The sequence below is a fragment of the Dermacentor variabilis genome, chromosome 6 (genome assembly GCF_050947875.1).
Source record: "Dermacentor variabilis isolate Ectoservices chromosome 6, ASM5094787v1, whole genome shotgun sequence".
Taxonomy (NCBI): Eukaryota; Metazoa; Arthropoda; class Arachnida; order Ixodida; family Ixodidae; genus Dermacentor; species Dermacentor variabilis.
Window position 1 is genome coordinate 42,568,762 of NC_134573.1, and position 25,006 is coordinate 42,593,767.

Here is a 25,006-nt window from a genome sequence, read left to right on the forward strand (position 1 = left end):
GGTGTTTTCGGCGAGTTCTGTCGTACACTCTAATGGACGAACCTCCGACTTCGACTTCTCAGTCAGTAGCTACGCCCGGCTCCTTTCGACGCCCACACAAGTACGTGAACTAGGCCGAGGCACGGGATGAGATAAAAAGTAGAAGCCAACGTGAAAACAATAATATTACGTTTCCTAACACGAGTGGTTTCAATTCAATGATTTCGGATTCATTCACGTAGGGATACCTAGGTGCGTTTTTGACTTATTTTGCTTCAATTTTATGTTTTATTGTGGATAGTCAACGAAGTAAAATATTCAGGCACTGTTTGAAAAAATATTGGTGTCTTAATGTAGTGGCTATGCGATTCGAAGACTCAATCCTATAGGGCAATATCGAAAGCGTTATCAACAGCGTTGAATATTCTAACACGCCTAGAAAATATGTTCCTAGTCAGTAGCAAGGACGCTTTGCTCCGCGTAATATTTATGGCAAACGCAATTTACCATCTAGGCTGCTCACAGGTAGGCGTATGTGGAAGTTGCCAGCATGGACACCGCATGTGTTTGTGCGGTCCTGCATGCGTGCTTTCATCATTAAGTTCGTACCAGGTCGCGAGTAGGTAATCCGCACTACACCAGATTAATATAATGCTGATCTTTCCTCACTCTCCGCGACATAACAAAGTCTTACATGAAGGCTTGGAGTCGTAAAATTTCGCATAAGCAGTCCATACCATGATGTCCATCATGTTTATTCAAGAATTGTTTTACTGCAAGCTTATAAAACAAACCCCAGACGTGAGCGCTTGTGGAATCTGTTAATCAAAGCCTGCGTCCTGCGCTATCAGTAAGCTACTCGAACGTATATGTATGCATTCAAGGGCTCTTGAACATGAGCGCCGGCGTCAATTATACTGTGTTGCCTGATTTGTAGGCGGCGGTTAGTATTCGCATGTGGCGAGTCAACGGGATGATTCCACGGCGTGCCAAGCTGCTAGCCGAAGGGCATCAATGGAGATCGAGCGTAAACGAGCGAAAATGGCTCGTTCAGTGGCGCCACATTTCGCGCCGTTTGCAACGTGCCGCAGGAGAGATTGACCGCGCCAACCAATACATCACGAAATGAAAACACGTAAACGGCTGCGCTTAAATTTCGCATTAAAAAGTATCGTAAGCGCCAATGACTTTTTCCACTATTCGTCCCTCAGTGCACTGAACATGGGGGTCGAGAATCCTTCGTAATTCACTCACTAATTAACTAAAGTTATTTAATTAACCCATTCACTTGTTTTAATGTCCAAGTTGCAGTGCAGCATTGCAAGAGGGATTATTAGGTGACAAGAGTAACCTGCGCGGTTTTAAACATGCAACATATGTTGTTGAGATAGTCGTCGAGAAACAATGACCTGTTTCGATTTCATAGTGAAATAGGACGTGTAAATTAACACTAGAAGCACTATCGACATTATCCTCTGTTGTGGTGGTGAAGAGGAGCTCACTGCGATGACCTGCACCGGCACCCATGCTGTCTTCGCGCGGCAGTTGTGAAAACCGTAGTAGGTTGCCGACAGATTAGCCTCAAGAGATCAGATGATAAGAAACGTCCAAGCGAGGCGTAGTGGCCATGAAGTAGAAGGGGGCGTGTAGATGATGTGGAAATGCTTTCGACACTGTTCACGCTACCAGATACGACATCACACGGCGCCCGTCTCCAATATTTCGTGCAAGAGATCTACTAAATAAACATAACTAAACCGTTTATGTCAATGAGCTGTCGGACTCCTCCATCTACCTTTCCATACAGTGGCCGCGCGTTGAAAGGGCGAAGGGTGAATTAATGATGCCAAGGGCGAAGTCTTCACATCGGTTTTGAATGATATAAAATTATGTTTCAATATAATGAAGTATGTGGGGTGTATGTGCACTGGCATTAAACAATTCTTTAACAATACTTCAACATATGATGAGGCTTATAGCCCATGAAAGGACGAGGACACAGAAAGACGTGGTACACACAGGCGCTGACTTACAGAAGTCTTTTTTGCAAGTAAGAGAGCCACATATACAGGCAACATCAGGAGTCGTCACAAGTGCGCAGTTTGCAAGGCTCACCTATATTAATGCAGATAGGAGTGTTCACGAAATAAACACTGTTGTAAGTCAGCGCCTGTGTGTACCACGTCTTTCTGTGTCCTCGTCATTTCATGCGCTATAAGCCTCAGCACGTCCTACGAACATGTCCAAAATGCTGTGTTACTGAATCTCAACATATTTCGTCTGAAAATGCTCAACAGGAATAATGTTCAACTATTGCGGAGTACGCTCAATGTTTTTGACACACATATATGTGGACATATATGGGTGGTCTACGTCGTTCAAACGGCCTGTCACATTACTGGTACCTAACGATATATAATGACGCATGAACTACTTTAATGGCTCAGGCATACTCAATAATAGCCCATTAATATTTCGATCCGATTTTGTTCATGACTGTTTTGAAATGGTCAACGAGAAAATCTTTGAGCTATGGTTGGGTGAGTTCAATCACTTTTGACACATGATTAATATTTATTCAATCATGAATCAATCAACAGCATGTCAATGATGTTTTAACAGTCATTTTATGTGTACACTCTGAATCGTTGGTCTTGCATTGGTAGAGGACACCTAGCGGATTTGTCAAGTCGTGAGGAGGCTACGTAGCGCTTCACGTCATGGGGCGTGTTTCGGCTCCAGAATCGCTCGGAAATTTATTTCGCGTTTTCGCGCAGCCGATATGTCTCGAAAGAGGGTGTGCCATGCAGTATTTTCAGCACGGGAAACCGTATCGAGTGCGGAAGAACTGAAAGCCACGTAGGTGGTTTACTGCGGATCTGCTTTATGTGCAGCAGTAATGTATGGTTCACCTTGTAGGATTTTAACAATTTACGGTAGCGGCAGCACGAACAGTCATTGTGCTCATCTGCACTGGGCAGTTCAAGCATGGAGGAAAGCGTCGGGTTCCTTTTTTGAGCAATCCTGAATTCCTCGGCGAAGGCCACACTAACGGTAAGGCGGAACAAGAAGTAAGCATCTTGGTGGTTTGCAGCTCCACGATAAACGACCGTACAACTATATTCTGGCAGATGCGGAGACCGCCGTTCCAGTTTTGACGATAAATGCTTGGCTGATTGCAGCCAGGCAAAGGCACTGTTCGTAAAAATAGCGAAGTCCTGACCGTAAAGGTTCCAGGGAGGCTTCTCGATGGCCCACACTGCTGCAAGACATTCCAGCTCAGAGGAATCGTGGCGGCGCTCCACGTACGAGAACTGCTGGCCTGCCTATGAAAAGGCACGCTGTTGTCCGGAAGTGTCTCTGAGCACTACGCCCTGTCCCTCGTGGCTGATCTCTGTTTGTAAAGTGTCCGATTTCGATTCATCGAAATTGGCCACTGTTAGTGTTTCAAACAAAGTTTGCTTGATGTTTTCAAAAGCAGCTTGCTAATCTGCCGCTCTGAACCACTCAGCAATTTTCTTCAACAAGGATGTGAGAAGCGTTGCCCGGCCAGAAAATTTTCTAATAAATTGGCGAAAGTAGAAGGCGAACCCCAGAAAAGTTTTAAGTTCTTTCACAGTGCAAGGGGCCTTATAACTGGACGAAGCATGTCCAGAGTACGTAACATTACGGAAGCCACTTTAATTAGGCCATCAAATTTACAGTGCATCCAATGCTAACTTCAAACGATGTTGGTACTTGTCACAAGTTTCCACACGGACTGCTATCTAGTCAAGATAGAGAAGTGCCATAGTTCACTCGAGATACCCTCAGACCTGGTCCATAAGCAATTGCAATGTCGCCGCGGAATGGGACTGGGCACGACCACGGACTGCAAGATGGAGATGTGCCGTGGTTGAGCCTCTCCGCGCCGTGTTCTACTAATAGGCCGGCGCTCAACCGGCGACACTCGACGTGGCTGGTGGCGGATGGGTCGCTGCCCTTCCGTGTCGATCTGGCGCCCGATTAACTGTGTGCGTCAGTTTTCCATTTCATGTGACCGTACAATGAGAGTATTCATGAAGCGGCGCTTTCACAGATTTTAGCTCTCCGACAGAAAGCTGTTCTTCAATTTTGACGGTCTCCCAAGGACGGCGTTCCACGAGTGACCGAATGACCGGCAGGTCGTGCAATTCGTTCGGAGGAACAAGAGAGCGCGTTGCAGCTGCAGAAAGAGACAAAACTGTGCCCAAACGTTCGCAGCTCTGCAGAGTGATATGAATAGTGTTGATGTTCAGCACAAAATCTTGAGTTTTCCTGTCAACAGAAAATGCAGACACCGCAGTGAAAGTTTCACATGTACGGGTGGCCTGCAATATTCCTTCAGGCAAGGTGGTGACCATGTGTGGAATATTCAAGGCAGCGGAACCTTGGCTTCGCTGAGAGGCGGTACGATTGTTGAACATGAAACATTGACTCTGCCTCTATATATGCAGGACTATTAGTAAGGCGGCGCCAAGGAGTAATTCGGTGCAAAAAATTACAAACCTACGCCGACACATTTAATAGAAGCGTGGACAACTTAGCTGAGAAACGATGCAGATTACTAGTGGTACTCTGAAAGTTTCCAGCACTAGTTTCGCAGCCACTCCTTAAGGCTTCGGGGAGAAGGCTGATGTAGCATTGGCTTCTTGGTATAAGGTGCAACCCAAAGGCCACACAGGGCTGTGGGTCGAAAACAGCAGGAACCTCATGAAAGTATGCGTGTGCTTCAAAGAAATTGCGAAAAAGTCCCTCACCAGCAAAACTAATTTCATGTTGGATATAGGAGCCGACGTGGCGCGTCACTGTAGCTGTGGAGTGCGGAATCATATGCCTTGCAGCCGGACGGGGCTAGGGTGATGAACTTTCCTCGTATCCAGCTATCGAAGTCGTCGTCAGGCGGATCGCACCGCGGCCACCAATTGAACCGAGACGATGAGGTCGACTGAGCATCACGATTTACTTAGTTGCCGTTCTTAGTAAGCGGCTCGCCATCCTAATGTCATCGTCTTCTCTACTGGCTCACTTTCTCTGCATTCGCATTGGTGCGTTGTCGTTTAGCCAAACATTTAAAATGTGAAAATTAGCTGGACAAAACCAAGCTAATGTTGTTTTTCGTCGTTTGGATATAGTCAGAGTATTTTTTCGTTTGGCCTAATTGAATAATTAGTCTTCATTATTTATCAGCTTCTCAATAATTTTAGTTAGATGAAAAGTATCAATGAGAAAATTGGGGAGCCACATGAGAAACTCCCGATACAGTTTTCTGTTGCACGATACGTGCTACACAACAGTTTCTCCAAGCGTGAAAGAAGCCCGCGAATACATGCAAAGTGCATCGAGCGGCCAGTCGCACGGCAGTTTTGCGTGTATTCGCAGGCTGATGCGCGCTGCCTCCCCGTGTGCGCAAGAGGCGGAGCGAGGAGGTGAGCGCGCTCTAGAAAGGCGGGGGAGGGGGGTTGGAGCTGCGTTTTCTCTAGTGCGTGCGCAGCTGCGAATAGCGCTGCTGAGCACGAATGCGTGTGCCTTATCTTGGTGGTAACCTGCTGTGGGTACAAAGGTAATTAATGATCGCCGTGGGCTGATGCTTTTGTATGCGTTGGGTTCTCCTGCGCAGACTTCGATTGAAGCAGGAGGTAGCCGGAAAGTCAATTTGCTCTCCGCAGCTGCCGCTCCTCGTTGCGCTAGTGTAGTCATAATGAGTGCTGACGGTCATCAAGTGCCATCTGCTCTTGTTCGCCCGCGCACACATGGCCCCCTGATTGGTAACCCAATTAGGAAGCGAATGTGGACTGCAATTTATACGAACAATTAAACTATGACCCTTGCTTTACGTTGTTGTCTAACCCATTGTTGTCGTAAACTATGCTTCGTATTCAGGCGAAACGGCGTCTTTTTATCTATGCGCAGGTGAAATTTTGTACCAAGTTCAAGATAGTGGGGCCACATTCATCCTGACTGAGAAACAAAACGTTGACAAGATTTTGAACATTCACCAGACTTGTCCTTTTAAGGTGAGCGCCCCAATATCCTAAATGAATTTTTGTTCCATGAGAGTGTTCGTCAGCAGCCTACATGGTCGCTTTTTTTTGTCTACCAGTCGTTGCTGATGGGACCATCACCCTTTATTTGTAGCATACTGTACTCACGATGCGTTGGGTAGATTTCCGAAGGGACAAAAGCGTCAACGCGTATTGATTATCTCAAGCGTACGTGTGGGCCAAGGGTGAAGGGGAGGCTAGAGCAGACACTCCATTACGCAGTTTTCTGGTAGTCAATGGATCACCTTTCTTCTCGACCTAAGCTTTTTAGCACAGGGACCATATATTGTGTCCCATATAGTTGCTATTCACCTCCATCATTTCATCATAATCTAATGAGAGCTTTTACTATAGGCCTATTTTTTGAAACAAGGCTCCACACTTTGTAGACTGCGCGTATTGATAGCCTTTACGGCTCTGCACAGGCAAAATGTTGTGTGGATAAGTTAAAATTATCGCCAATTAAGAACATTTATGCACTAAAGCAATAATACAGACCAGAAGAAACAAATTCCAGTATGCCATAAAGCAATAAATTAACAAAAACGAAATCAGGGGGTGTAGAATTTTGTTCGCAAGTGTCAGTGGCTATTGTCTTGCGTAGTTTTATGATAGATGGCCATGATTGACTACCACGATGATGATGATGATGATGATGATCTTTCTGTTTCTGTGTCTTGTGTTCAGTGAATTATTATTCAAGCAGTGCATTCCCGTACGCTAAACACTGTGCTTTTCATTTCCGCGTCAGCGCTCGAGACATGCGGGCTGTGGCTAGGAAACAATGTACGAGAAATGCCATGCAGTTTATTCGTGAGAAAACAAACGGACTTTGCTGGCCAAGCCAAGCAATAAGCGGTGAAATAAAAACTAAAACATGTTTGCGTAATGGCATCTGGTTGTTGTGTATAAACTATAAGGAAGTGACAAAGAAACGGAGGGCGGCAGCTGTTGCGCTACGTGTGCCCACGAGAAAGAATGAGAGATGATTGCAGTTTCTTTAAGCGCCAGAAAATAAGTAATTTGCACGTGTGGGCAGCAAGTTTCATTATATCGATCACCCTCAGAGGTTTTATCTTGAGGCTTTTGTCTCATTTGTTCAATGTCATCTAACGAACACACAAAGACAGGGCAACGCCTGCACCGTCCATGCGTCCCGACCATGAAAACCAGCCGCCGCGTCGATGGTGAAAATGTCTTTATAAACAAAGGTGACTTCGGTACCTAGGAAAAAATGGGGCGATGTATCGCGCAGCTCATATCAGTGAGACTATTTTCTGCATGTCGAAGAAGGGCGTGGATAAATCGATGACATTCAGACGTATTGAGTGGCAGTGCTTATTTATTGTGTCCTAGCCATTAAAACTTGGAATACTCTCTCTGCCCGTTTTCTTCGTCATATCAGTTGACTGGTTGACTAATATCATCGTCGCGCTAAAGATTGTCACTGGAAGACAAATAGCCAGGGCACACGTGGTCACGGCAAGTGCACTGGTAAAGCAGCCGTCGAGATCGTGGCAACTGATTTCGCATATCTATGTATGTTCATGCAGCGACGTTACAGCTGTCAAAATTACAAGGTAAAAATTTGTATACGAAGGCGCGGTGCTCCCGAGATATGAACATGAACTGTATCAACAAATGAGAGCCAAAGATAAGCTCTACAGACAATTCTTAAACACCCGCAATCCTGATGATTTGGCCGTCTTTAAACGGTATCGGAACCAACTAACAAAACAACTGCGCACTGCACGTGAAGAGTACTTCTCACGTTTTTTGGACGACAAAAATGTGCCTAGTGAGTTGCTCTGGGACAAATTAAACACGCTATTGCGTCGCGATAACCAACGTACCTGCATTTCCAAACTAACGATTGATGGCAAAGTTTTGCACGAAGCTGAACTGGCTGATACTTTCAATATATTTTTACATATATTAGTACGCCAGGAAGCTCCTCAAATGCATGTCAATATATCAGCACGCGGAATGAAAAATCAATACTTCTACAGCCAGTGAATGTACAGGAAGTAATTTCAACAATAAAACAATTAAACAGCAGCAGTAGAGATATCGACGAAATTCAAGTAAAACTAGTAAAGTATGTCGCAGATGTTATTGCAGCAGTTCTAACGCATATTTTTAATAAATGTTTGACGACATCGACATTTCCAGTGCAAATGCAAACCGCAAAAGTAGTAGTGCTTTTTATAAAGGGAAGCCGAAATGAATTGGGCAATTACCTTCCGGTGTCTATCTTACCTATATTTTCTAAGCCCCTTGAAAAAATAATACACTGTAGGCTTGTAAACTTTGTTCATCACTGCGAAATAATAACGAAACACCAGTTTGGGTTTAGGAAGAATATGTCTACAGAGTTAGCTCTGCTTCACCAGAAAGAGTATATTTTAACTCAGTTTGAACTCAAGGCAATAATACTCAGCCTATTTGTCGATTTTTCCAAGGCATTCGACCTGGTGAATCATGATGTTCTGCTGCAGAAGCTGGACTTTTACGGTATACGAGGGTGTGGATTACAGCTATTGCAATCATATTCATCTCATCGATGTCAAGTAGTCCAAATAAACAACACGCGATCACGAGTGCTGCCACTGCCTTGTGGTGTTCCACAAGGCAGCATATTGGGCCCCTTGCTATTTAACCTGTATATAAATGACATTGTTAACATTAATCAGAACGCCAAATGTATTGTATATGCAGATGATACCAGCATAGTTTTTTTCTGGTAATAACATCGATAATCTTATCACTGATTGCAATGATACCATAGTCGAACTGCAGCAATGGTCCTTATCCAATTACATGAAGATTAACGAAAATAAAACAAAAGCAGTTGTCTTCCGGCCGAAAAATAAACCGCTTCCTCCTCATGCCGATATTGTTTTAAACTGTCATGCTGTTGACATTGTTGACCAGCTTAAATGTCCAGGTTTTATATTCACTATCAATCTGTCCTGCCAATCGCATGTGAATTTTGTATTATCCAAACTTGCTCAAATAACCGGTGGAGCCGGTCGTCTCCGGTACATGCTTTCTACTAAAACAAAAATATTGGTCTGCAATTCTTTTTTCTATGCACACGTCAACTATTGCCAACTTGCCTGGGGTACAACTACTTTCTCTAACGCATAAAAATATTCCATATGCAAAAACGGTATCTACGCCACGTGTACAATGCGCGTTATAATGCAACCACTGCAGAATCCTTTCACAGGGCACATGTTATTACAGCTCACAAGCTATACCGCTATAGATTGAGTACTCGGTTTCAATATGAAGCGAAAAAAATATTCATAGCCTCGATTCCTTGGTACATTTAGACAGAAATGAGAAATGTTATAATACGAGACGTGGAGAAAACTGAAAGGTTGCTGTACCACGCTTGAATTCTAGTACGGAGCGTTCATGTTTTTCTCTAACATCTCTTTTAATCTATTATCATTCACTGAATTTTGATTTATTTAGTTGTTCCACTGTTACACTTAGAGACCTGTTTGCTCATTGACTAACGTCATTTCATCTATTCTGGTGTTTGTTTTATTTAGCTCAAGATTTTTCTTTTCTTCAGCATTTATCAAGTGTCTTGATATGGGGGGGGGAGGGGCGGGTGCTTATCGCTTGTTCATTCGTTTGTGTTGACTGTGTTTGATTGATATGGCTCAGGACTTTTTCTTTTATTTTGCTTTGATCAAGTGCCTTGATTTGTTTATCGCTTGTTTATGCTCTGGTGCTGTCTAGACGCTGCCTTATATGTGGGTCTGCGCACTCGTCAAGCCGCCAAGTGGCAGCTTTTTTCCGTATATAGCCCCTCCATCTGTAGCACCTGATGGAAAATAAAGATTTGATTTAATTTGATATCACCAATACGCGTTATAGAACGGCCTGTTGCACAATACTTTTTACATATCGGTGCGCCGCCACACATTATGTGGATCTCGGTTTTACTCATTCAGCAATACTGTTACAATGTACGAGTATATCATAGAGGACGCAGAGTTTCAGTTGACAGCCGTAGCCCAGTACAAGAGCACAAAACACGGCTGTGCGGCAGGCGTGGCTCACTCTCCGCCACCGGACACCCACCGATACATGCAGGACAATCATACAGTAAGTTGGGCGAGTTTCCGTTTTGCACTCGTCCTGTGGTTTTTCAAACGTTCGTCCCTTATTGTGCTCATAACATTTGGCAAGACATATAAGGCAGATACAAGAAGCTCGTGATCAAGTGTCTGAATTTCGAGAAGTGCGTTGCTCGGAAGAGGCGCGGAGAGACCGATATGCTTGCTGAAGAAGAAATAAAGAGAGTGACGCACATGCGTCAGTAACTTGCTAAAAACGACTTTGCCATGGGGCATCGAGGAAGCCACCATGGGAAGGGTACCTTCGGGTAGGATCTTTTTTCGAGGCTTGAGGTCTGGCAGAGCGACCGCCTGGGAACGCCCTTGTACTAATTTTACCAATAGGTACCTGGTGGTAGCTTCCGCCTGCCTCGCACATGCGTTGCTGGTGCTTTACCAGAAATCCCTATGTGAATGGCCAAGGGGTGCCCAGTGACCTCTAAAATCTACGTCGGGACCCCTAATCAGCACTTTCGGCTTGGAATGTGTATATATAAATTTTTTAGACCAAATCGAACACGAATCGTATAGTTCCAGAAGTAAATCGAATCGAATGTGGTATACTTTTCGAATAGCTTCACCATAGGAAAGTGCCGTCAGCACAAGTAATATTATGTTGCAAAAGTCAGATATAAAGATGTATTTACAATATTTGCAAGAGAGACAATGATGCATAAACAAGATGGCTCTCGAGACCGATTCCACATTTGCAGGTCAAATCGGCTTCCGATTGGCGCCACTCCTGGTCGCGAAGTAACATGGCCCCCGCCTGTAGAAGCGCCGCCTCTGCGCTAGCTATACGAGAAGTGAATTCGCGGCAAAGTAAGGCTTCAGCCGGGACACATACACAACTTCTGGCAGGACACGCGAGTTCAGCGGAGCGAACACGTGACATCGCCAAGCTTCCGCAATATCGTGTAGGACCCTGTGTATCGCTGCAGCAGCTCTTCAGACAAGTCGACGTGGCGACATGGCATCCATAGAAGGACAACGAATCGCGGAGATAATCGAACGCCTAGATGTCGGCTGTCGTACCGGACCTTCAGCGCGGCCTGAGACTCAGTGAGCCGGAAGCCGGCAATCTAGTGCGCCGTGCGAGCCCGGGTGAAGGCGTCTCGAGCGTAATTAGTGGGGGTATTCGTCGAGTAAGGAAGAGTGTATCAAAGGGCAGAGTAGGATGGCCGCCGAACAGAAGGTAAAAGGGTGAAAAGCCAGTGGTCTCGTGGAGGGACCAATTACAGGTGAAGGTCGTGTAGGATAACGTGCAGTTCCAATCAATTTGGTCGACGGAAACGTATACATAAACAGTATTTCTGTCAACATGCGATTAAGCCGCTCTGTCAGTCCGTTTGTCTGCAGGTTGTAGTCGGTGGAAAGCTTGTGCTCGGCAGAACAGCAGCGACGTTTGTCTTCAGCTACTCAGCTCAAGGTGTGGCCGCGATCTGTGACGAGCTACCGGGTTGCGCCGAGAAGTAGGATGACTTTATGTAAAAGAAAATCTGCCAGCTCAATTGCACAGCTTGTGCGCAAAGCTGGCGTGATTGCGTACCGGGTTGCCTAATCAGTTGCGACAACGACCCACTTATTGCCAGATTTCGACGTCGGAAAAGAGGCGAGAAGATCGAGACCGACGCGAAAGAATGGTTCTGAGGGCACATAGAGGGGGTGATGGCGTCCAGCTGGCAGCACAGCAGGTTTTTGGCGATGCTGACAGAGCGCACATGCTACAACATAGCGGTTCGCAGAGCGGTAGAGGTCTGGCCAGTAGAAAGGGCGCCGAACGTGTTCGTAAGTACGCGAAACGCCGAGGTGGCATATGCAGTAAGGGCGTCATGCAACCACTCGCAAACTGATGTCCGCAGATGGCGTGGTGGGACGACTGAAAATTCCGGTCCTTCAGGGCGTAAGCGGTGATGGTAGAGAACTTCGTCGCGGGAGCGAACATGCGTAGTGTGTCCTCTGAATGTCCAGAAATGAGACGATCAATTAGAACACGTAAGCAGTTCAGCGCGGATGTCGTGCAGATCAGAAATGGTCAGGGCGCAAGAGTCGGTGTCATACACATCATATTCAGGGCAGTCGACAGGATGGCGGGAGAGGCACCCGGTGTCCATGTGCAAGCGGCCTGACTTATATAAAACAGCAAATGAATATTCTTGGAGCCGTAGCGCCCATCAAGCCAATCATCCGGTTAGGTCTTTAAACGAGGAGAGCAAGCACAAGCCGTGGTGATCGGTAACCACGGAGAGTGTGCTGCCGTACAAGTAGAAGTGGAATGTGGCAAGTGCTCAAAATAACGCCAGGCACTCCCGTTCAGTACTTGAAACATTCCTCTCTGCGGGTGAGACGAGGCAGCTCGCGTATGCAATTACGCAGTCTGGGTTACGCTGTCATTGAACAAATATAGCCCTAATTCCATGGCCACTGGCATCCTTGTGAAGTTCAGTGGCGGCAGATGGATCATAATGAGCCAGGAACGGGGTGCCGTGAGCAAGCATACGAGGGCGGAGTAGGCTCTGGTTTGAGCAAGGCCCTGTGTAAAAGTAACGTCCTTCATGAGTAAGTCCGTGAGTGGGCGAACGGCTTCGGCAAAATTCTTGATAAAACGACGGTAATATGAGCATAGCCCAACAAAGATTCTTACGGCTGTGGTGATCGAGGGAACAGGAAAGTTCTGGACAGCACGAATCTTGTCATGCAGGTACGACGTCTAAAGCGGCACTTGGACAAGTTCCATTTTATGCCGAAAAGAGAGCAAGATAGGCCGATAGGCGCGTTAGATGACTCGTGAAAATTACTGAAAAGACTGTAACATCGTCTAGATAACAGAGATATGAGGATCATTCGTAGCCGTTCTTCGAAGGTTGCTGGGGCATTACAAATGTCGAACGGTATCACCTTGAATTGGTAGCAGCCATCAGGTGTTAAGAAGGCAATTTTCGCAGGGTACATGTTATCTACCGAGATTTGCCAATGGCTTAATCGGAGGTCTATCACTGAAAAGTACTTGACTCCGTGCAACCAGTCCAAGGCGTTATAAACACGCGGCACGGGGTAGACACCCTTGCGTGTGACTTTGTTGAGGTGTCTGTAGTCCACACGAAAGCGCCAACTGCTGTCATTCTTCTTGAAACGGACAACAGGGGACGCCCATGGACTGCAAAATGGCTCGATAGCGCCTTTAGTCCACATCTTATCCACTTCTCGTTGTATCGCTTGTCATTGAGCATACCAAACATGGTACGGCCGGTGGCGTATCGATTGGAGTCTCCGCTGTAAATATGTTGGGTGACCATCGATATCTCGGCTAAAGGGCGGCGGTAAAGGTAAAAAATATCTCGCGAAATTTTCAAAAGACGGCAGAGGTCAGCAGCTTGTGCGGGGAAAAGATCTATTGCAATCGTCTTGCTAAGTAGGTCTGAGAGACGCTGAATTTGAGGTTGCTCTAGAGGGCGACGGAATTTCGGCCTCAAGAGCCGTTATCTTGCAATCGTTCACAGGCGAGATGCTACTGTGACACTATGCCACTGGGAAGAACTTGAGTCGAGCCTTCTAAATTTAAGGAGAGGGAGCGAAGTCTCATTCCCTGTAACAGTGAGCACGGTACGGAGTACGGCCAAATTTCTTTCAAGCAGTATGTCAGCGGTGGTATATAGTTCATAGACGCCATCAGGAACAGATTGGAACAACGGTAGAGTGAGGTATGTAGTGGCTTGAGGTGACAGGCGGATGTCTTTTGGAGAGGATAACTGTGTGGCTGGTAGACTACAGCCGCCGTGGGGCATTTCAAGCTGTATGGCACTAGACAAGCAGTCAGAGGGCAGAATTGGACAATAAAAAGTCAAAGTCAAGTATAGCGTCGTAAGGGCACTGTTCCAAAACGGCAAACGAAACAGTCGCTGGCGCCCCACGATGCCAATGCGAGTGGTGAACACACCAAGCACGGTAAGCGTTCCTCCGTCGGCGACGTGGAGGGTGCGTGATGCCGCTGGTATGAGAAGGTTGTTCAGGCTTCGGTGCAATTGGGCACTCATCACGGATGCGTGTGTGCCAGTGTCGATGAGGGCTGCGACACTGACGCCATCCACTAAAACGTCCACTAAGTTCTGCTTGGTCGACAAAGTAATCAGAGGGTTCTGCGGTCGAGTCGTCAATACAGCCTCACTTCCGGGAGCTGCATCGCTAAGTTTTCTGAAGACGTGTGTCGGGGCTGCATCGGGGACGTAGGACGACGAGCCTGCGGCAATAGGGACGATGGTCGACGAGCTGGTAGCGAATGGGACTCGTGGCGTCGGAATGACGACGAGCGAGTCTTCCAAGGAGAACGAGCGTCATTGTTTGGCTGTTGCGGTGCCAATGGACGGTGCTAACGACTCTCGCTCTTTTAAGGGCGATAGTAACTGGTGAATGGCAGTCGAAGAGAGGACGACAAAGTACTGTTGTTGCAATGGCGAGCAACGTGACCAATAGGCCAGCAAGAAAAACACATTGGTCGATCTTCTACAGTTCGCCACTTGGCTGTATTTCGGTAGCGTTCAGCATACCACGGACCACTCGATGGACCTAGAGCATGATACAGCTGTGAAGCGGCAACGGCACATACAGAATGAGCTCCAAGATTAGCGAGTTCTTCGTGGACTTGGGCCCTGCAGAAATGATGCTATAGTCAAGTTATTCGGTTCACTGCGATGGGGAAAAAGGGCTGCAGGAGGCATGGCTTCAAGTTCTCGCCGCACTATCCGCATCAGTTCATCAGATTACGATGGTCGCGGCACTGCTAGCCTGTCGTCACAAGATGTCACAGCTCTGTTAGGCAGACGCGCGAACGGCGTGGAAATGCGGCGGCTCTAGACCTGCTCAAAGCGTTGACATTCTTTTGTGATGTCTTGTACTGTTTCACAATTTTCACACATGACCAGATTGAGAGCATCGTCAGCTATCCCCTTCAGTACATGCCATACCTTTTCTGCCTAAGCTATATGGCTGTCGTCCTTGCGGCACAAAGCAAGCACGTCCTGGATGTAAGAGACGTATGATTCTGTGGATGTCTGGGGGCGGGTCGCTAGTTCTTTCTTTGTGGTGCTCTTGCGCTCGGCGGGAGGGACAAGTAAGTCCCTCAGCTTTTGTTTGCACGTGTCCCAGTCGTTAAGGTCTTCCTCGTAGTTGTCATATCACCCATTCGCCGTGTCATGTAGGTAGAAGACCTAGTTACCCAACATAATCGCTAGGTGCCCCTTGTGGGCACTGACACGCTCATACGTGGCGATCCAGTCTTCCACGTCGAAGTGGTTGGTGCGGCAGAACGATCCTGGATCCCGCGGCTGAGCCAAGACATCTGTCGGGATTGTAGGCACTGATATGAGCCGTCATGCTCTTCAGTCCGACGTTACAACCACTGCGGAGCTCCATTGTTGTTCTTTTGGGTACCCAGCACCTCCATCAATTTATTACGTAGCAGAAGTTACATATAAAGGTGTAATTACAATATTTCACAAAAGAGACAACGATGTATAAATAAGATGGCTGTCGACACCAATTACACATCTACACATCAAATCGTATTCTTGCTGGCGCCATTCCTGGTTGCGCGGTATCAATATAAAAGCTGTGGCTAAAACTAAGTCCGCCGTCTCCACCCAAATTTCTTTGCAGAAGAATATAGGACTCTCGGTTTATGGTAAGGGAATTTTTTTCAGCTTGAACTAGACAAGGGCAAAATACAGACAAATGAAAACAGAACCATTGCTGACTTTGAATTGAAAGTTTAACCAATTGATGTCACAAATGTCCTTGCATACTTCGCGCTGAAAAATTTTCATTTCTTGACAGGTACGTAGGACGGCCCGGAACTGTTTTTGTAGGTGTACCTGCGGCGTTTCTTGTTGATTTTGCCATGTTTGACGTTAGCATACATTGGCCATAAGCACTTAAAGCAGCTCTATACATGTCACTCTCACGACAGCACTTATTCTGTGTGCGTTTCGGTGCGGTGTGTCTGTTTCGACGCCGGCCGGCGAGCTTCAGGGCGCCCATGCACCCTCAAGTTCTCGTGCTACGTGTTCAAACACGTGGCATGACAGAACGCCCTGGTTGTCCTACAAAACCAAATATACCCGAAACACACACGCACACTCGAAAAAAAAAAGATCTGGTAGCTGATAGGCTTGCCGCTTCCAACCTACCATTTAAATGAAAAAAAAGGAAAACAGCTACTCTAAAAACAGAAGCAAGCTCAAAGCATGCACCAAAACAATGCAGATGTTTTCGTCGCCACAACGCAGCCTTACAAAAAGACCTTCGTCCGCCACAAACTTCCTCTCCGGCAGACGTTACTTCAGCGCCACCGCAAAATCTTGGGCAGCTGCTTCTGTAGTAGTGTTAAACATTGCCTAAAGATTGTTCGGGCTCGTGCCGCGTTGTTATTGCGAATCCGATGCTTTGAAGGCTAATTCTTGCGCACTTTACATACAATCAGCTAGCTTTTCATCTATACCGTATTTATGGATGGATGGAATAACTTTAATGAAAGGTCCTGCGAGCTACGGGGCGCAAGGTCCCCAGAGCAACTTGTAAATGCTGTCTCGTGTTAGGATAGCGGGCTCTACGCCGCGCTAGTAATGATTGCCCGTTCAAGTGCATTATGTCACTACTTCTTCCTCCTGTTTCACAGCTTGCAGCTGTGACGACGGGCAGGTGTGCTAGCATGATAAGCAGCTCAGCACGTATTTTAAGCACTGCATCGCTGATGGAGGTGCTGCATATTTCGCGGAAAGAGCGTTCTCCTTATGGATCAACCTTAGCGCCGTGTCCTTAAAGCGAGAAACTCGATGGTTCGCGCGTGCGCACGACGTTGCTTTATACACTTTGTAACATAAAAGAATGGTTACACCTTAGTATTTATAACTTTCACAAGTTCTTCTCATTCTATTGTGCCTTATAGTAAGGAATAATAACGTTTAATAAAAGCAGAAATGGAGTAGCAAGAACAGATGAGCACTTCTTTTTTTTTCGCCTCCAAAGTACTTTTCTGAGCCTGCAACTGACCACAGTATAGCAGGTAAGGAATGGCTCTATGAATGACGCAACCTGCTCCAAACGTGTTTTCGTGTTGTTTGCCTGTGCTATACCCTCGGTGATAAAATGTAGACTACTTTTGTTCCAATATGGCGTTTAATTGCGGACACTTGAAGCTCGCTCGCCAATGTGAATGAGTGAGGAGTGTGAGTCAGTGTACTCGAGAGTGAGTATGCCGTTCTAAGTTCCGAAATACTGCTCGCGGCATGCGTATGTGGCAAGCCACGCCCCAGAAAAAGTTTACTAAGTGATATGCGTGGACACTCCCGTAGGCCCCTAGGGCCTAGTTTGGCCCTCAGAATACCTGGAGACTCCACTGAAACAGGATAAATATGGCAGGATCATCCCTTGTGAATTTTTTACTGTGTCCGCGCAATCACAAAATAAATTAAGTTTCCATTTAAATAAAAGCTGTGATGTTCTTTCATTTTTCTTAAAAAGACGAATTAATGGCTGGAGCCACATGCAACCAGTTTCGAAGTATTATTTCCCAAAGAGTGGGAACAGATACAGCGTTCCAGTTACGCTTGTGCTTCAGTCCTTAACAGAACGTTTCCTTAAAAAGAAGTAAGTCGAACAACAGTACATTTTTATGATGAGCTTGAGGGCGCATGTAGGCAAACTTGCGTTATCCTGTGAATTCCGTTCAAGTGCATGCGCCTTGGAAACTCACCGGCTACAATTAGTAAATTCTAATATATGCCCTAAGGAACGTAATTATTAAGTTCATCAGTGACTGTTTCTTAATCTGTTCAAATGGTGTTTCCTTTCTCTTGCAACTAATCAACCCCTCTATGAATATTGCAAACCAAAGACTAGAATTATGTTATCTGCATCGGGCAATACTTCAAGGTTACGTAAAACTTCAAAATCGCCACCCCGTATAACACCTCTGAACAGGCCAAAAAGGAAGGTTTAATTCCCTTGATTTCTAATTTAACACACGCACTTTGTAATTTTACTGCTTCTATCCCCCTACATTTATCGCATTGCCTAAATATATGCACTCGGCGAGTAATTTGCTTTCCTTGGAATGCCGTTAAAACAGGCATATAACGTTCTTGAGAGCTTCTAGTCGTACCGATAACTTTGCGTAGAAGACAAATTAAATCGTAATAAAAGAAAGGACATACATGATTCCGCCTTGCAGTATATCCCACCTAAACGTTGTCAGTGAAAATGTATAAATGAGACACGTGTTCCTGAGAACAAGCCCACTTGATATTTATCATTCCGAGGAACAATAGTTTTGCCATATAATATAGATGTTCGTCAATCAACTTAACTTTCCTTATTTGTACAATCTATTTGTCTGCGCATTACGTTAATATTGTTGTTATTAGATTGCAGCTCTTAGGCACCTGTTGCTGCGTCGCGTAGGCTTCGTCCCTCGGCGCAACCGAGTGAACGAGCTGAACGAAGGATTAAAGAGTGAACGCGGAGCGCGCGGGGCTATGAAAGACGGTGATAGTGAAGAGAGCGCGAGGACGAAAGCGGAGAAGGAGGGTATAGGGAAAGCGTGAGGAGAAAAGCGTAGGGCCCTGCAAGACGGGCTATGCGGTGACGACTGCTATGAGATGGCGCCAAAGTAGCGCGCCATCGTCTCTTCATCCATGGCATGAGGCGAGCGCGTCCCTCGATATCATATATGGAAAAATAGCACTACATGAGCGGAGGTCTGCCGGCGGCGACTGCTGTGAATCGCGCCCACACGTCACCCACGCGCTGCCTCTCGCGACCTCCCGATTAACGAGGCAGTCGCGCCAAACTTCGCTCCGTTTGCAATATATCGCACCAGACAGATTGTCCGCACCAGCCAATACATAGCGCAATGTAAACATTTACAGAGCAACGTCCAAATTTCGCATTTGGGAGTATCGTACAGTCGGTTAATTTTTGTTTTGTTTTTTGCAGGGCTTGTTTTCGATTGAGCCGGTAGATGGTTTCCACTGCGTTCAAGACTTCGAGAAAGAGGATGGCAGCTCTTTCGAGGAGCCTTTCGTCGATGATGCCCGAGCCCACATTATGGTCTACACCTATACGTCAGGCACCACAGGCCTACCGAAAGGAGTGGAGATCAGCATGTACGCGTTCATCGCGTCCGTGGAGTTGTGCAGGTCAGACTCATTGGGGCCTTATATTCCCACAGAACTCATTCTCCTGGTCCCTAAAGAAGACGTAGCGCCCGTCACAAGAATCTTGAACAGAACAGCGAGCAGGAATACTTTTTACTCTACGCGCGGAAAGAAAATGAAATAGAAAAAAATTGGCCGAAGATGGATGGCAACTGTAGCACATTATTCAGAACAGATGACGCGCAATGTGGTTGGGGGAACAGTGGATACATTTACCCCGAAGTACCTAAGTCACATTAATAAGATATTTCTACTCCAGTTGGCATAAGCTGGAGCCCCCGCGCCACTTACCAGTGCGCATGTGAAATAATAAGCGTCAAAGCTATGGTACATACTCTGCGAATTTCCGAATTAAGTAGAGGGGAAGTGGCAGCTCTATTCTCATCTTCTGTTGTAGGCACCAGCGTCTAATATTTCGCAGGGAGATTATTTACACGAGCTTCGTGAACATGCACTACCGACATATCTACGAAGATGCCACAACTACCTTGCTTCTCCGCAAGAAAAGTAGAAACTTAGCAATCAAGGAAAGGGTCTGGCAAGGAGTCACTATTTCACTAATGCTATTCACTGCTTGCTTAGAAGAAATATTCGAGCTATTAGAATGAAAGGGCTTAGGAGTCAGGATAAACGGACAATATCTGAACGAGCGTTGGTTTGCAGATGACATTGTACTGTTCAGCAAAAGTTGGAATGAATTGCAAAAAATGATTGAGGAAATTAACAGAAATAGTGTAAGCGTGTAGTTGAAGATTACAATGCGGAAGACAAAGGTAATGTTCAATAGCCTGGCAAGAGATCAATACTTCAGCGTTGTACAGCCTGCACTGTACAGCCTCCAAGAGACTGCACAGGAAGAAGTTTGTCTAGCTCAATCACAGACAGGGGACCCTTATCATGAGAAGAAAATGTACAGCAGGATAGAAATGTGTTGGAGTGCTTACGACAGGCATTACGAGATCCTGACTAGGAGATTACCACGATTATTAAAAAGAAAGGTGTACAGTTACTGGATTCTATTGGTGCTAACATACCAAGCAGCAACTTGGAGGGTGACAAAGAAGCCCGAGAACTTGTTAAGCAACGCGCAAAGAGCGATTGAAAGAAAAATGTTAGGCGTAACCTTAAGGGACAGGAAGACAGCGGTGTAGATCAGAGGGCAAACGAGGAGAACTTATATTCTGGTGGACATTAGGAGAAAAAGGTGGAGCTAGGCCGGTCATGTATATAATGCGTATAGGGAAGATGACCGGTGAACCGTAATAGCTGTAGAATGGGTATGAAGGGGATGGAATTGCAGTCGAAGACGACAGGAAACGACGTGTGGTGATGAAATTTGTAAGTATGCAAATGCATATTGGAATCAGCTAGCCCAAACCAGTGGTAATTGGAGATCGCTTGGAAGAGACCTTCGTCGTGCAGTGTGCATCAAAATAAGGTAATTACGATGATTCAAGATGTCGTAATAATAAGGATGATGTGTGCATAGTACTCGACCGATGTCATTATAGAGGTTATTTTACAGTTTTTAATAACGCTACATACGACTTAGAACAGGCAGTTGACGAAGTTTGGTGGTCAAGTGTAAGTTAAGCTTGAGAATGAGCACGGAAAATGTGGTGCAGTCGCGCGACATTCAGGTGGATGATTATTTTTTCTTTTTTTTTTTTGAACCTTCCTCAAGCTTGCGGAATAATTCCGAATTCATTTGCCATATTCAGTTCCTTGGCTATGAAGTGTCGAATAATTCGGCCTTGCACTGCCGAATGCTAGCCACCTGGATACCTGGGATTGTGAGAGACCGTGCCGGACAGGCGTTCGACCCGGGTTAGGCTCCCGGAACAGAACAAATTTTTCAATGGCGAAGCTTTCTTTCTGAGTACGCTATATAACTTTTTTTGTAGTGTCGTGCTATACTGGGGGGGGGGGGGTCTATAAAAATGATTCCGTTTCGCGAGCATTGATCTACCTTGTAGGCTGCCGCAGAACTGATGTAAGATAAGATGCTGGGAGGCGTGCCGGTGCTTACAGACGCTGAGAACAGTTCCCTCGCTGTCCATACGCATTAGTGGAACCGCACGTTGCAGCTTCGGACTGACGGGCTTGTTGACTTAATTCCGCATAGCGCCGGATTAATTCTGAAGGATTTTCTTTTAATGGTGCGGCACATACGCTTTCTGGGAAATTGATCAAGAATGCGCCAATGTCCAGTTACACATGCCTAGTCGCACATACTCAATGGCCCAAATTGTGGCGTTGAAAAGGTTATCACAAACACTGCTCAGAAAAGTGGGTAAGGACCACAAAGAATGTTCATTGCAATAATAATTTCGTACTTGGCAAATGTTTGGGCATTCTGATGGTTGGTGAACAATTTCAAGTGCACTTCTTTGGAAAACACGTAACATTTTGGTAAATGTATCTGCTGGATGGTTCTCTAGTATTTAGATAATGCTTCTCTGTCGTTCGCCGCCTTTCTTTTTTGCTTATATGTAAGGTTTCCTGAATGAAACCTTCACAGTGACAAGTCAGCACTTGTGTCGTCTTTGGGTTCTTTACATGCACCTCTTCCACTGTTGTTAGTTATATACGTATTTGTTTTAAATATTTATTTCGCATTCAATGCCTTTAATAAACTTGAAGGGGATCGCTTGCTGAAACCGATGTAATGAAAACATGAAACAATTGACAGAACGCCCAATACTCGTCTGTTGTGTTTTTCTTGAAGTTAGCACTCTTATAAGAACTGCAGAAGCTGATAGATGGTTGAATTTTCTTGTAGCTTATCTATATGTCAACTACTCTATGAGCCCATAAGTAGATTCACCGTAGCGCATGGAGAAAACTATAAAATAGCTTACGTTTACAACAAGTAATACGATAAACATGTAATACGATAAACGTCCACTTCGATGGCGTTACAGTTAATAGAGGCCTTCACAATAGCCGCTGCTCTAGGTGGCATAAATTTCGATCGTGTAAACAATTTAGCAGCTTTTTTTTTTCTTTTCTTGACCGGCTCTTCTACGTTTTATGTTCCTTGGGATTCTTTTTTTCCTCGGGGGGACGAACAGGGTGGCCGAGTTGTTCTACGAGGAAGAAGTGTTTCTTGGATGGAATCCTCTGTCACATGCTTCAGGATTTATCCTGCCAATGATCGCCCTCTGCTGTGGAGCTAAAGTAGTTCCATCACGGGGAGGACTCTCCGCCAATGAGTTCGTCGACGTTGTAAACGAGCATCAGGTAAAATCTCCACTTGCGCACTTAACTAGTGGAAGATATCTCTACAAATGCTCAAATTGCGGTGTAACGCTGTAACCAAGTCAATGTTAAAAAATACGAGGCACTAGTACTGTAAAAAACACATTTACTAGTCCCTGCTGCTTGTGTTAGAGACGAAAGTTGCACATTTTATGTCTGTATCAAACTTTTTACCATTTTCTGCTAATAACTTTGATTTTTTGTTCCTATATTGTACGCTTCTGTAGTCATAATGCGAAACAAAAAAAAGAATAGATTCAGAGCATAATTTTGCGTATTGCATCGAAGCCTTCTATCCCAAACTTCATATTATAGACCCACCTGTGTCATTTCTAATTCCTAAATAGGCAGTCATAAGTGTGTCATGCTAGTCACGAGTGATTAGGGGGGACTTGACCACAAATAATGTCAAGGCTGCTTGCAAGCTTCCAGGGTAGCCCGCTTTAAGGGGTAGAGCAACAAAGAGCGGAACAGAGACCCAACTTCGGTGTTCGTAAACGTGTGCACATGTACTGAATTTGAAAAAAGAATTATCTGCAGCACTACGCGTTCCGAAATCATTGAGTTTATTAAAACCGTTTTTTTGAAGCAGGCAAACATCCCGATTATGCCTTGGGCTTCTGAGCACGAAGGTCGCGGGATCGAATCCCGGCCACGGCGGCCGAATTTCGATGGGGGCGAAATGCGAAAACACCCGTGTACTTAGATTTAGGTACACGTTAAAGAACCCCAGGTGGTCGAAATTTCCGGAGTCCTCCACAACGGCGTGCCTCATAATCAGAAAGTGGTTTTGGCACGTTAAACTCCATATATTAGATTAAATTATGATTATGCCAAGGTTGGCTTATTTCCGCTCATCCATTTTTTTGTGTCATGAACAACCAACAGACGCAGCGGAAGTTTTATTTCCAGGGACATTGCCGATGTTCCCATTGTGAAAAGCAAAAACATACATTTTAGAGTGAGATTGACCACTCAAAAAATGCGATTTTATAATATGCAGACTGTGTTTCGTCACACTACTTTGTTTTCGAAATTTGCAAACGTTTTATCAGATAGCATACGAATGCTGCTCCAATTACGCAAATGCAGACGAGTTACTTGCCCAGACGCGCCTAAGTGGAAAGAGAGGAAATTGGTTGTTCTGTAGCAAAATAATTACACCAAGTTTTGCTCAATTACAAATTTTACGCGACGAGTATATGTTGGAAAGTTTAGAAAAATTTCAATACCAATCAAGTTACATTTGTGTATTTCCATGTGGCCACGTAATCGAGGTAACATCCACTAATTTATCTCTTCAGTTCAGCTTATTACACACTGGGAGCTGCAAAGCGAGCCGCCGTGGTGGCGCAATGGCGTTGTCGTGGCGCGGCGAATACCGGGAGCGTAGGATAAAATCCTGGCTGCGGCGGGCGCATTTCGATGATGGCCAAATGCAAAAAAGCGTCCGTCTACCCTGTACTGGTGCACGTTGAAATATCCCAAGTGGTTGAAATTAATCCGAAGTCCCTCACTATGATGTCTCACAAGAATATCTTGGTTTTGGGCGCCTAAAAACTACGATTAAAATTCAATTAGCAGCCAAACACGGCTCGCGCTCCAACCCCCCCCCCCCCCTATCACGAGGTACACGAGCGTGGGCGGACTATTCAGCGTTGAATGTGTGTGGGGTGTTGCGGAGAATAGCTTGTTCGGTTTTGTGTGCCTGGCAGTGAACCTAGCGATTGGGGAGACGAGTAAGTTCGTTGAACCTCAGGAACTCGCTTGTACCCCAGCAGATTCCGTCGCTGGTGCCTCTCGGAGTTACGTACGTCCCACTAGAGGAATAAGGTAAAAAATAAGAGAAGAAGAAAGTCGAAAAAATGAAACGAAAGAACAGAATCAGGAAAGTAATTGCGCTCTACCAGTCAATATTAAAAATGATCAAGTGGTTTTCTAGAAATAGAAGCAGGTTTAAGGGTGACATAACAATCAGCACCACGTTCAACAGACAAATTCCCGGGTGCTTTGATCGCGGTAACATCTCATAATCGTATGGTCAAGAAATGGCGGACAACCACAAGTCAAAGAGTGCAAAGCCAAACTTTTGGGTGCCTGATTTTGACTTGAAATTCCTTTCGTGTGCTCTCAGTCGATCGCTGAGACATTGACCGGTTCAACTGATGCAAATTCTCTCACCTGAAAGCGTTACCCCGTAGACGACTTCACATTTGACGGGTGCATGGGTCGTGGAGTTCCTATTCCGGCAGGCGTTTGGCCGATTGTCGCCACAGTGGCAGACGGACACGCACATTGTTCTGCGTTCGTTTGCCGCTTGCCATGTGCCGTTCTTTTTGCGCTGTTTTCACGTCAATCT

General features: G+C 45.7%; 1 protein-coding gene across 2 annotated transcripts in view; it reads left to right on the plus strand.

The window, feature by feature from the left end:
- LOC142584762 (uncharacterized) overlaps window positions 1–25,006 on the plus strand; it is an 82,023-nt gene that overhangs the window by 25,175 nt on the left and 31,842 nt on the right. For both annotated transcript variants that reach the window (XM_075694998.1, XM_075694997.1), the window contains exons 4-6: window positions 5,911–6,014; window positions 19,166–19,368; window positions 22,461–22,629. In XM_075694998.1, coding sequence (XP_075551113.1) covers window positions 5,911–6,014; window positions 19,166–19,368; window positions 22,461–22,629 — 476 coding nt within the window. The remainder of the gene's footprint in view (window positions 1–5,910; window positions 6,015–19,165; window positions 19,369–22,460; window positions 22,630–25,006) is intronic.